General features: G+C 42.0%; 1 protein-coding gene across 3 annotated transcripts in view; it reads left to right on the forward strand.

Annotated features, from left to right (window-relative positions):
* LAMA4 (laminin subunit alpha 4) overlaps positions 1-14,127 on the forward strand; it is a 182,329-nt gene that overhangs the window by 91,451 nt on the left and 76,751 nt on the right. For all 3 annotated transcript variants that reach the window (XM_082633279.1, XM_082633278.1, XM_082633280.1), the window contains exons 6-8: positions 8,888-9,102; positions 11,303-11,398; positions 13,270-13,421. In XM_082633279.1, coding sequence (XP_082489405.1) covers positions 8,888-9,102; positions 11,303-11,398; positions 13,270-13,421 — 463 coding nt within the window. The remainder of the gene's footprint in view (positions 1-8,887; positions 9,103-11,302; positions 11,399-13,269; positions 13,422-14,127) is intronic.

Raw genomic sequence — 14,127 nt, forward strand, 5'->3', positions numbered from 1 at the left:
AGTGGGAGATAGCATTTCAGAACCCCTTGGGGGAGCGTTCCCAAATCCCGTGCCTCATATACAGCTATGAGAATGCTCCCTAGGCGACCAGGGCTACATCTCAGGATAAATGGGCAAGGAAAGAGGAAAAATGAGTATGCGTATTTTGAAGAGATTCTCTAGATGGTTTTGGTAACAATCCTCTCTCTCTCTCTCTCTCTCTCACTGAGAACCAGTAGTACAATTAATGTCCAAAAGAGAGAGAGAAAGAGAGAAAGTCTTTTTCAGTGATTCCTTTTTTATCAGCTGGTCAGTTTTTAGAGTGATACATTGAAAAAAAGCACAAACCTATTACTTAACCTATTCTTTATACCAGCTCCTCTCCTGAAAAGTAAACTAATTCCATGAGTTTGGATTTTCTGAATCCCTTTTTGGTATTTACACCTAACACTCTTTTTTAAGTTGCTTTGGGCTTTGCTCAAACAAGAATGGCCTTGGCAAGCAAGGGTGCAAGACTCGCACTGAATGATTCCTGGCAAGACGTTTCCCATCCTCCCTCAGCTGCTCACAGCTTTCTAAGACAAAAGTGCTTTCACTGAAAGAGTCTCACAGAGAGGCCTTCTTATTTTTAACATAAATGCCATAATATTCTCCGCACTGTGTTTAGGCAGTGAAATGATGTGTGGTGTCCTCAAGACGGGGAGGGAAGGGGCAGAAGGGACCGGTCAGACATGCAGTCCCACGTCCCCACATCTGCAGCGCGCTCACTTCACCACAGCACACTGCTTACGGCCCTGGGTGGGGCTCACAGATGCAGCCTAGGGCTCAAAAGATAAACCTTAAATACCATCTCATTTCCGAGGAAAACACCCTCCATCTCTAAAAGTGTAGCTCTGGAACTCTTTTTAAAAAGCCACAGTGTCTGTGGTACGTAGAAAAATCTCTGTATTTTGAGGGCATTGTTATTGTGATTATTAAATGTGCAAAATGTGGATAATTCTTTTGCTAAAGAGCTGTGGAATTTTCCCCCTTTTTACTGTAAGAGAAGAGGGAAGTGAAAGCTGAGGGACGATATGAATGTCATCCTTTAGGAGGGACTTCTAGAGATGATAAGATGACCTTTGGCTAATTAATTTTGGTGACACGCTTTTTCTGCTTTTTCTGTATTTCCTTATTTGGGGACCCAGGAACAGGAGCCACCTGATTTATTCATTATCTGGCTCAGTGGGGGTGAGAGGATTGTTCATCAGCCAGGGAGGGAGATTTTTCTCCTCAGTGTCTGAGGTTTAACTCAGTTTAGTCAGATAAGGATTGAGCAATATTACCAGCTAATGGGTGTTGTATGGCTCCTGAAGGGGAATTAATGGCCTTAAATAGAGTCCTGCTGACCAAAAGCAAGTTCCTCCAGAAGTGAGTAATCTCAGCCCTAAGGGCTCAGTCCTACAGAATCACACAGGGGTGCGGATTAGGGTTCTGTCAGTGACAGTGGGGGGCCTGGCACAGGACATCATGCCCACCTCACACGTGGCATTGTAGATGATAAATCCCCTGGCCCACATCAGAGACTCCTGGAACCTGCCTTTAATCAGCAAGGCTCAGTCAGATCTGCTGCTTAGCCTGGACCTGGATTGATAGGATGGAGGAGAGAGCACTAGTTTGGGAAGTGGAAGTACAGTGTTGAGATGTAGCATCAGCCTGGCTGAGTCTGTCTCTCAGCTGTAGCCCTTTATGATCCTCCTGGGCAAGTTATTTGATCTCTAAGTGGCTATTTCCGTCTCCAGAAAGGAAAATATGAAAATACTCACCTCATAGGACTATTGTGAGAAATACTGTGAAGTTTTTAATATGGCACCTGGCACTTAATAAATGCTCAATAAAAATTAACTGGTGGGCTTCCCTGGTGGCGTAGTGGTTGAGAGTCCACCTACCGATGCAGGGGACACGGGTTCATGCCCCGGTCCAGGAAGATCCCACATGCAGCAGAGCGGCTGAGCCCGTGAGCCATGGCCACTGAGCCTGCGCGTCCGGAGCCTGTGCTCCGCAACGGGAGAGGCCACAACAGTGAGAGGCCCGCGTACCGCAAAAAAAAAAAAAAAAAAATTAACTGGTAACAGTACGAGTCATTGTGCCTCTTGTCCTGTTGCCACTGCTGGCATGGTGTGTGCTTGGGACAAGCCTGCTCATTTCCCTGAATCTCGGTTTCCTTAGCTAGAAATGGTGCCCTTTATTGATTGTTTCCTATGTCCTCTCTCAGCCTCATAACTACCCTGAGAGGAGGTCGTATTTTATCATTTTGCATATGAGGAAACTGTGACTTATCTAAAGTCACATCACTGCTAAGTGGGGGAACCAGGATTTGGAAAGTTTGGCTTAAAAATCTGGATTCTTCTCCCATTCTGCTTTTCCCAAATGTCTTGTAAGAGTCTCCTATTTTAAACATTGACAATTAATGAATTAGATGAACTTCTGATATGGAGGAGAAAAATGGTTAGTCTGTTAAGTAGATTCCCTTTGACAGGAGGCTGCATCTACGAAGGTGCTGGAAGTAAGCATCCCTTCTAAGGCCTTTCATCTGCATTGGGGGAGGATCACTTTGAGCAACTTTCTTTTCTCCTTCTCTTTCCCATCCACCCTTCCTCTCACCCTGTTCTTTTAAAAAGAATCCACTGAGGTCTTTTGCATCAAAAATTGACCTGACAATCCAGGTAACTTTTTCAAAATAGAAATGACCACACAAACAGATCGGTGGGAAGGGTAGGGATGCAATACATCTAAGACATGTTCTCTTGTCCTCAATGAAGTCAAGGCTAGGGGAGGAGACAAACCTGAAAACCATTCATTGCAAGACAGAAAAAATGAAAAGCTAAAGAGAAGGCAAGCAGAGGCTCTTCAAAAGCATAGTGAAAGGAGTTTCCTTCCCATAGAGGGGCTGGATCATCCCACAGGAGGTGACCTTAACTGCTTTTGATTTGTTTGACTCTGGGACTGAGAGGGGGTTTCTGTTTTGAGTTGAATCATCAAGTTGTTAAATTTTCCCAATTAAACTTCATCTAATATGTTTTCAATGAATTTGTAAACTCAGATCTCTCCACAAGATTGTTCCAAAATATGCAGCTGATTTGCATGGGTATCTTATCTCATTAGTTCAAACAAGAACACTCTGGGTGTTTCTGTACCTAAAGGTCATTTAATCAGGGGTGATTTTCAAGTCTGACTGTGTGTAAGTATCTCCTGGAAACCTTTGGATTCCCTAGCCCTCCCTCACCCCCTCCGTGCCCCACTGAAAAGAGACCTCTCGGGTGAGGCCTGGGGACCCATATTTTGATTCCCCATTGGGTTCTCACACCAGTCCTCTCACTGACTTGTGAACTACTGCTCTATTTCAACCTTTAATACCACACCCACAAAATACAAAACAGTGATTCTCAAACTGGGGCTCAAGAGCCACTGACTGGGTGTCCTTGGAAATATTCGTGGAGGTTCATGGGTTCTCAGTTAGTATTTCCTTAATTTTGTGTTTCATTTCAGTGATAATCTTGAGAAAAAAGTTCATTGAAACATGTTCTGGACTTTCTGAAGTACCATTTTATAATAAAGGGGGATCTATCTGCCTCAGAGCTGAGGAGAAAATAATGGCTGATGGTGTGTCAGTGAGACATTACAGACAACTGGAAGCCGAATGACATGACAGTGAGGCACACAGAGTCATGACGTAGCACAGGGCAGGTCATGTATGCTGAACTCAAACAATCCTCTACCACATCACATTGCAAGTAACCATTCAGTTGCAACGACATCATCCATTGCCTTGAATTAATACTGTTAATTTGAATTTGATCCATTTTATAGTTTTGTTTTATTTGGAAAATTTATCTTGGTTTTTCAAGATGTATACAAGTCATAAACATAAGGAATTACTACTTAGTTTTATGTTTGAAATATTTAAAGGTAATTTAAATGAACACTGGAAGTGATATTCTGTATGAATGTTTTTCTTTTCACAAGGATCCATACTACATACAATTTTGAGCAACACTGGTCTAAGCATAAGACATGAGCCTCTTCTAGTACTGTACAGAACAGCTCAAAACACGCTTGTCTTCCCAGTAAGGTCCATGTTACTTAGCCTGCTCTGGGCCCTGCCTGTCTCTTCCCAAAGTCCTTTCTCACCTCACAATTTAAATTCCCCATGCTGGACCTGCTGCTTTTAAAATCCACCAGGTCAACTGTAGAGCTTACCACATTTTATTACATTTAGATGATGATCATGATGATGATGATAAAAATAATAACTAACATTTATTGAGTGCTTACTCTATGCCAGGCACTGTTGTAAGCAGTTCACTTGCAATGATACATTTAAACTTCAAAAAAAAATCCTATGAGATACCATTTTCATCCTTATTTATAGAGAAAGAATGTGAGATACAGAGAGGTTAAGCCACTTGTTCAAAATCAAACAATTTTTAAAAATCTCATTGAAATATGAGCTTCTCAGCAGAAGTAGCATTTATTTCTCTATCTATTCTTCCTCCATTGCAGTGTCTAGAACATTGTAGGCACTGAGTTATATTTGTTTCAATAATACTTTTTTAAAACTTTTTTTACTAAAAAAACCCGGAATTTTTATTGTTCCTTTAAGAAGGCACAATGTAGTGACAAGAGTCAGTTATTTCTTGCCCCATTTGATCCCCCACTTCCCACCCCATGCCTGGAAAATCAAAGACCCAGAATTGAATAGAGGTTGCAAATGGAAGTCATCTTCTGATGCAAATAATTAAAAATGCACAACCAAATGGACAGGAGTTTTGAATTCTCATTCTCATTCCAGAATGACCTTCCCTCTGCTCCTAAGTAGTATATTTTAAAGATGAGGGACCTGAGACTCAGAGCCATGATGAGACTTAATCTAAGGTCACACAATTGACCCTCAATGTTCAACGCAAAGTTTTCAGTTAATAAACATATATGATGTCAATGCCTTAGTATTCCACATTGTCTCTTGCGGCAGCTTTAACAGTGTACCTTCATCCATTCAATTCTGCAGGGGATTGAGAGACATGCTAAAACCGTATGAGGTTTTAGCATGTGGATCTTATTAAGGATCAGGAAAGAAGAATGGGGCAAATTAAAGCAAATTCAGGGAGACTTGAAAATCCTAACAGGAAAGGCCGAACATAGTATCATCAGGGACGATGATGATGGTGATAATGATTTTGATGATGACCTTGATGTTAGAAAACAATAATAAAGAGGAGGAAGAGGAAGAAGCAGCTAACATTTATTGAGGTTTATATTATGATTCAGGACTTTAGTCTGATTCTTTCTGCAGGCGTCAAGTTTTTCAAACTTAAGGTATCAGCCCTGTTATCTGTATAGAATTCTTATTACTCCCTACTCTCTGCCCTGCCCCATTTCTGGATTCTTGCCCTGTGACCTGGAATGGGTTACTTATATTTTCCTAGCCTTAGCTCCCAGTCATTCGTAGAGAAGTAGAGAGCATTTATATGGCACCTACTCTGTAACAGGTGCTTTTTTTTTCTTCATTTAATTTAACCCAGATGACAGCTACAGAGTGACATCCCCCCCAGAAAAGCTTCTATGCCACCTGGGCTGGGAATTTTGGCACCTTTGATAAAGGCATTCAGTAAGAGGTATATGGCCTTGGGAAGAGAAGAAAAGGAGAAGGAGCAGAGGAGAGGGAAAGCACTACAAAAATTCCCAAAATAATAGTTTTTGGTCAAAAGCATTTTTTTCCAAAAAAGTATCTTTTTGTTTTCCATTTTTCCCAAATGATATGATCACTGACTCAAATGACAAAGTTCGTATGTCACAGTTCTTTCATTTACACTGTAAATTTATCAGCTCTATTTTCTCCAAGTGAATGAAGTCATTAATCAAGCTAGAAACAAGATTATGGAAGAAAATAAAAGTGCACCAGTACTGGGTACCCAGGCTCCAATGCTGACTCTAAATCCGACTCCTTGTCCTTTTGTATCCTTTGTATCCTTTGTAATTTGCTCTTCGAGGACACGAATTAGGTGTATTAATAGATAGCATTTAATTACTCAACTGTTATATCATGAATGGACTTATTAGTTAACTCATTAACACCAGATTTGTGGAGTGGAAAGAGCATAAGCTTGGAGTCCCATACGATGCTTGAGCCCTGAAGCAGTGAACCGATTGTCCAGCTTCTCCATGCTGTAGTTTCCTCATCTATAAAGTCAGGGTTAGAGGGTCCCATGAGTACAAAACCTTCGTGTGCTCATTCTATAAAATCTGTAGGGTTGAAGTTGGGACTGTGACTTCAGAGTTGCCTCTCAGCCTACCACCAAAAGATATTCTTGAAATTCAAAGTAACTCAAAGTAGGTTTCCACTGTGGTTGAGATTCTGACTAGTAGAAGACCAGGGGACCACCTATGGAGATCAAATACAGTGGAATTAAACAGAGAAAAGAAAGCACCTGGCATCTGGCTTCTGTGAGTGGACAAGTCCGTTCACTCCCAGACCTCAGGCTTCCCAGGTGCACACTGAGGTGGCAGATCTGAGTCCCATTTTAATGAGCCTAAGTATCTAATATTCTGTTTGGTGAACTGCGGCACAGGATAGAAATTCAATCCAGCCATGTGTTCCATAGAGGAATGATTTATGCTGACTTGGGGACAAGAGGGTCTGTGAACCAAAGGTACAAAGACATAAGTATGAATAATAAAATTTATCGAACATTTCCTCAGGGGGATGTCTCTTTGTGGGTTGTGTGGCACTTCCATTCATTCTTATCTTTTTCATAGTCCTCGACTTCTAGAGTTTGTATAATTATGCCTAATTCTTTTCCTGTTCTTTCAGTGCATAGGCTATGTGTTTTTCCTCTTCCTGTCTCTTTGTGCCTTACACAAAATAGACATGAATTGTCCTTTTGTTGGGTGAATTCACTCATTCATTTATAGCAAGCAGCAGTGTGGTCCAGGGCAGAGCAAAGGAAAGAACATCAGGGTTAGAAGGTCTGGGTCTTATGCTGTCACTTCCTAGTTGTGTGAGCCTGGAAAACCAAAGTAGCCTCTCAGCCTCGGAATGCCAGGCCTGCATGCCCTACCTCCCAGGTGTCTGTGGTAACTAAATGAACTTACCTGGGTGAAGTCATGAGACACATTGCAAGTGACTGAACATACACCATCATTACAACTACATCAAAAAATTGAGACATAGGAATAAAACCTGGAAAAACATATGCAAAATATTGAACAGTGATTGTTAAGGTCTTGGGATTACAGATGTGATTTTTTTTTCATTTCTCTATTTTTCAAATCTTCTGAATCATGATTCTTTTACTTTAAATGGAAGCATTTAAAAAGGTAGTGTCCTATTATTGCTGGCTGGGTCTTATTGGTGTCCTTGGAAAGTCTTCTCTTCCTTTCCACGCCCAAGGCATAGGTTCCACCCCAGGCCCTCCCCACCCAACCCTGGTCTCCCATTCCAGCCCAGAGTCCATCCTGAACTCTGATACCAACACTGGCTTCATTCACCATCACTTTTATCACTCAGAAACCTTTACTGGCTCTCTTCTTTTTCTCTCTCATCAAAACTAACTCCTGTGCCTGACCTTCAGTCCCATGATGGTGTGACTGCACATTCCTTCCAGCCACTCCCAAAGCATCTTCAGCCCACCTTAGCCAGTCTTCAACACTGATTTAGGTCCATAGCAGAGAGGGGGCCACAGCCAGCCAAAAAGCATGTAGTTTGCCTCAAAAAGTATTCTTACAAAGTTTGAGCCAACCTTTAAAAACTGAGATTTCACATAAAAATCCGAATTTCAACTTTTTCCTTTAAAAATAATATCTGACAACACAGATCCTTTATTCCCTCAGGGCTACAGTATAGAAACAGTTGATAGGAGCTGAGAAGCAGCTACCCCCTTAGGTGGGGCCTGTGGGCCCATCACTCAGAGCAGGGCCTCTGCTGGCTGACAGGTTACCTTTTGGAAAAAGTAGAGAAAGGGGCTTTTCCTCTGGTCAGAGGCAGCCCCCCCAGAGTGCATAGCTTGGCAAGGCCAGCAAAGGCTGGAAGTAGTTCACCCTCTGCTCTCCACCTGGGCTGGAGTCTCTCATTAAGGCCAGCTGGCATGACCGTAGGCCTCAGCTCTGCCTCCACAGCAAACGCAGTTAGGCACCTGGCCTCTGTAGGCTCATATATCTGAAACATACAGAATAATGGCCATCTGGCCCCAACTCTGTTTATCTGTGGTACTCCCAGCTCTGCCCTCTGCTTTGTCTCTGCACTGTCTTCCTTCAGTCACAAGATGGCTGCCAGAGCTAAGCGTGCTGCCTGCCTCTTCATTCACCTGCAGAGGGAGAGAAGACCTTCACACAACCCTCAAACAAGAGCCCTGAGCTCCACTCCAACTGAATCACTCCTGAGCCAAACCATTTCGGCCAGGACAGTGCCAGGCACTGGTTGGCTCAGGTTTAGGTTATCAGAACAATTCACTATGGCAAGGTAGAATACATACCAGTGTTTCTCAGTAAAGGTATTACTAACATTTTGTCCAGGACAGTTCTTAGCTATGCCCTAGTGGCATATCTCACGGCCAAATGTAGCATATCTAGTACCACCATCGTATGCCAGCTGTGCACCCCAGTCATTGGAGTGACCAGAAATGCCCCCACCCTGGTCATATCCAGACACTCCTGCACCTGAAGGTCTCGCCGAACTGAATGGGCTACAACACAATGGGGAGGGGTAGTTCCTTAAAAACAAAGTCTGGTCCTATTAGGAAGATGGGAGAGTGGGAATTAATTCTGGGAGAGCAATACACAAATATTCATTACACTTTCTTCTAGGTAGGAAAGAAGATAAAAAGGAAGAAAACTGTGGATGCTAAATTTTTAACATGTGATTCCCCTTCAGATGTGCTCCTGGTTACTATGGAAACCCCTTGCTGATTGGGAGCACCTGTAAGAAATGTGACTGCAGTGGAAATTCAGATCCTAACCTGATCTTTGAAGACTGCGATGAGGTCACTGGCCAGTGTAGGAATTGCTTACGCAACACCACCGGATTCAAGTGTGAACGCTGCGCACCTGGCTACTATGGGGATGCCATGAGAGCCAAGAACTGTGCAGGTACAGTTCTGTGCATGCTGCAGCAGCTACCCAGCCGGCACATGTGTGATAGGAGCAGGGTCTCTGTCAGTGCTGGATTTAAATGAATTTATCTTGGGGAAATATTGCAATTACCCCCTTGACACTTTTTCAGGGCAATATAGGAATGTGCATCCCATACTTCTAGGGGTAGGTATTTTTATCAAGACTAATGTAGCTTAGCTCATGGGTAGAATGAACCGTGAGACACTAACACTAGTGAACTTTTGTCTTATCATCTTTATGTCCTTCCAGTTTTTATCAAAGAAGTAAATCAGACTTCCATAGATTACCTGTCATTGACCAGAGGACTGAATGAAAGTTTGCATGTTTGACATCAGTTTTCTTACTCTGCAAGCTATGTGTCTCTTTTTAGTTACGTTTGGTAAAATCAACATTTCAGTGAAATAGATTAGCAAGCCATAGGTAGTTTAATCATCCCCCTATTTCCTCAAATTATCAGAGTAAATATTTCAGGGATAATATAAGAAATCTTCCTGGTCAGACTTCAGTTAGACTGAAAGGTACAAATTTTACTCAGGATTTCTCCAATCCATTTGCCTCAGAGAGTGAAGCTCTTCAGAAGAAAAGTTAAATTGCCTTCCTGTAGGACTAAAGGGAGGCTGAGACTGAATATTCCTTCTCTTATGTGACTTTGAGGGAAAGAAGAGTGAGGGAGAGTTATTGTGCTCTTGCGGCATGCTTCAATTGGAGATTCTCTCACTGAAACAGACTTCCACTTGAAGAGATTTTTAAGAAGTGAAGAGTTTGAAATTGAGAAGGAAACAAATATGATCTGCAGAAGTCGCAATACAAGTAAACATGTCTCCAGGAAAGCTATGTGCACAGAAGCATAACCCCGAGAATAACAGAGTGGAGAGAGGAGCTCTGTGCCCAGTCAGACTAAAGAGAGAGAAAGTGGGCATCTGAAAGAGTGTTGGCAAAATCAAAGACTTAAACATTGACATCCTGATTCTCAAAATATCGACTCATATCAGTATGTAAACTCATGTTTAAGTTACAGAGATGCAGATCAGTCTTAGAAAAGAAGCTGATGCTAGAAGCAATAAAGCATGATCTTGCTGAATTGTTTAATAAATCTACATTTTGTGGAACATTAAACAGCCAAAATGTAATAAATGTATGTTACCCTTGAAGCTAATTTTTTATGATTATTCTGTAAAGACAGTTAAGAGGTGGGAGGAAATTCACAATTCCATCTTATTGCTAGCCTAGATAGCTTAAGAAATCCTTTGTAAATATTAAAAATTAATCTCCACTCCAGAAGCAGCCACATAGCACAGGGAGATAAGCTCAGTGCTTTGTGACCACCTAGAGGGGTGGGATAGGGAGGGTGGGAGGGAGATATAGGGATATATGTATATGTATATGTATAGCTGATTCACTTTGTTATACAGCAGAAACTAACACACCATTGTAAGGCAATTATACTTTGATAAAGATGTTAAAAAAAATTAATCTCCACTCCAAAACTCAGTGGAAAATGAACAGTCTGGTGAGATTGGGGTTTTGTTTTTGTTTTTTTCCAAAAGGCATTCTTGAAAATTATCAGTAGATTAATAATGGGCTCTCAGATCTTCTAAATTCATGTAAATATGGTCCTAATTCTTTCCACGACATTGTTGCTAGCTACCCCACTGATAGCTGTCATTTGGAGGTTTGGAGTCAGTCTTGCCAAGAGTCAAGCACTGTGGGACCCAAGAATCGCTCTTGGGTCTCCTCACTCACACCTGGCAGTAATCAAACCTGGAGTTGGATTAACTGGAGAATTTGACTGTGATGAAAGGATGGCTTTCAGATTCCAGCTGAATGATGGACTCTGTGATCATTTTGTACCTTGTGAAACTGACCAGGAGCTCTTTGGACTGAAGCAGTTGCAGAGTCATGTCAGAATCTCAAATGGTTGGGAAAGGAATCCTAGAACATTTAGTTTTACTTTTGCCCCAGGGTCACCTTTGAAAATCTCCCTGAGCTGGGGCTTAATTGGGTGAGAGGAATAATCACTAAATCATGTATTCCACACGATCTTAAGAAAGAATATAATTAATCCCCATTGAAGAATTATATACCGATAGCCAGTATTTCTACAAACCACAAAAACATTGCCATATTTTAGGCATTAAGAAATGAATCCCTAATCTCTTGTTTTTGTTTCCCACAGTGTGCAGTTGTGGGGGAGGCCCATGTGACAGCGTAACCGGAGAATGCTTGGAAGAAGGTTCTGAACCCCCTACAGGCATGGACTGCCCAACCATAAGTAAAAATAACAGTACATGATTGACTAACCCCACTTTCTCTAATGTGCTGCAGGTGTAGGATTAAGAAAAGCTATGCAATACTCCCTCTCTAGAAACTGCCTGAGTCTCACCCTTGGCTTTAACCCTGTCTGTGCCTCAACCAAATGGACCCTAAACAAAAGACATTCAGTCCACTTGATTCCAAAGGGCAGATAGGTGATTTACATTTAAACAGCTCTATTTTAGAAAATTTATTTTATCAAGTCTTTAAGTTCAGCGTCTTACTTAGTAGGTAAAGGCTAAGTTGGAAATACAGTTCCCAGTGACTGAGTTCATTTTAGCTCCTTTTTCTATATTATCTCTTCAGGTCCTCAGATAATGTAATCCACAGACTACGCTTTACAACACTGGGGAAACTGAGATGCCAAGAGATTTAAGTGGCTTTTCTCAAATCACTCTAAATCTGAAGTGGCACCAGAAATATAATATTCAGGCCTTATGAAATGGAGCTGCCTTCTCTCTTTCCTGCCCCTCTAGTTATTCAAATCATGAGTATTCCTAATGGTGCAAGAACCTGCTGAAACATTTCAAAACAAATGCCCAGACCCGGTGTCAATGACTTCTCAAACATCCTTCAAGCCCTTAGCCTAGAAAAGTCCATGATTGATTTTTTAGAAGGATTTAAGGAAAGCTTTGCCTTAGAAAACCTTCTATCAAGAAAGTAATATTTGGCTTTAGGTAGAGTGGTTTAAAGACTGCTTTAATATTAGATATCCCTTCCCCCAAACAAAAGTATCTTGGCCGCTCAGTCCCTCTAGGCACAAGAGATTAATATTACTGAAGGTGACATAGGATGGGAGGCACAAGCAGGACAGAGTTTATACACTGACAGCATAAGTGACCCCCTAAGCAAGGTCACTTTAAAGACATCAGTGTGCCTGCTTGACCCTACACATCTTTTCCACCAGCCTGATGTACTGGCTGGGGAGCCATTCCTTTGAGAGAGCATATGAGGAAGTCTGCATTGAACTTCAAATAACAAATTAACATATTAACAACCATTAACACTTTAGTCTCCATTTATCAGTTCTCTAGAAGAGAGTGCAGTCTGGGGGAAGGAGATTGGGACCAGAAAAGTTTCAAAGGGTGTCCTTTGTGTGTGTGTCACAGGAGGGCGCTGGGTCCTGGGGGTGATGACAGTGGTCAGAGGAACTCAAACGTGAAATGTAGGAAGCAGCGAGGAACTGCCACCTACCTAACCACGTGTGCAGGTTCGTCAGCTATCAGGGAGTGATATTCGCAAACAGTGATGTCCTGCAGACCTGCTTCTGCTGAACCATTCATCCCGACAGGAGGTCGGGCCATGGGGAGGCGCTGAGACATCCCTGGGGTGAGGGGAAGGCATTAAAGCCTGAATAGGCAGTAAGAAAAGCTGCTAGGAGAGGGGGAATGCCTGGCACGTTCCATATTCACTAGCTGGCACCAAGCAGAAGCCCAAAGCCTGACATGGAGAGAGTCACCCCAGACAGCTTTCCTACCACCAAAGAAAAGTGGAGAGAGGGTTCTCCTTTGCCACCCATCTCTCAGATGCCTTGCCCTTTGTGCTTCCTTTCTTTCTCAGTTCAGCCTTTAGTGTTCACATTAACCTAATTTTCAGTTGCATGTGTTTGTTTTTTGGTTACATTTTAAGTGCCCAATGTACACTTTGGCTCATCTTAGGACCTACTCTGTTTTGAGTGTAAGGACTAGTTCCTGGCCCAGAACAACTCCTCAGGAAACAAAATTACAAGTAGTATTAACCAAGAAAGTGCATATAATAATCGACTTAAAGCAGCATGCTTCCCAGCTGACCTTTGATTTTGAAGAAATGACATACCCACTTTACCCCCAGGCTGTGATAAGTGCATCTGGGATCTGACTGATGACCTTCGGTTAGCAGCGCTCTCCATTGAAGAAAGCAAATCCGGTCTGTTGAGTGTGTCATCTGGTGCCGCTGCTCATAGGCATGTGAATGAAATCAACTCCACCATCTACCTCCTCAAAGTATGCAGGAATGGTATATCTTCTGTGTATTTTCATTCTGGTTTCATAGGGTCACTCCTGGTAATTCCTATCCATTTTGGTATGAGTCCAGTGGTTATATTACAGATTGTTAGACCTAGGAAATTATGAAAAGTTGATTACAGTCATGAACTCCAGCCTAAACAAAGAGCTGTCATCTATTAAAAAGGTTAATATGGAAAATGAAATGACTAAAAAACTAGTGTCTATGTACAAAGCTATTGATGGAGGAGAAACACTCTTATTTCAGTGGAGCTGTACATTGATTATTCAAGTCAACACTGCAGACATACCATTACCTTAGCTTCAGTTTGCTGTGTTTTCAGGAGTTTCTCTAAAAACTAACACACACACTCTCATTCTCTCTTTCCTCCTTCTTCCTTCCCTCTCTCTCCTGCCCTTACCTTTCCTTCTCACTGACACACATTCTTTCTCATCTCACACACACACTCAAATCCACAAGCACACTCACATGCTCTGTTTCTCTGCCTAGATCTAGTGGTTAACATCTAATAAGCAAGTTAAAGGCAGGCAATAGTCAAAAACCATAACAGTGCTTGTATATCTAAGCTTTAAGAGGTGTTTTTTCCCCCTTTAAATCATGGGCTTCAATCACAACCAACGGATATTTTTTAAAACAATAATGATTTGCTGAAAGGATAATAGAATTAATACCAGCATACTTTTT

The sequence above is a fragment of the Mesoplodon mirus genome (genome assembly GCF_964341445.2).
Source record: "Mesoplodon mirus genome assembly, chromosome: 10".
Taxonomy (NCBI): domain Eukaryota; kingdom Metazoa; phylum Chordata; class Mammalia; order Artiodactyla; family Ziphiidae; genus Mesoplodon; species Mesoplodon mirus.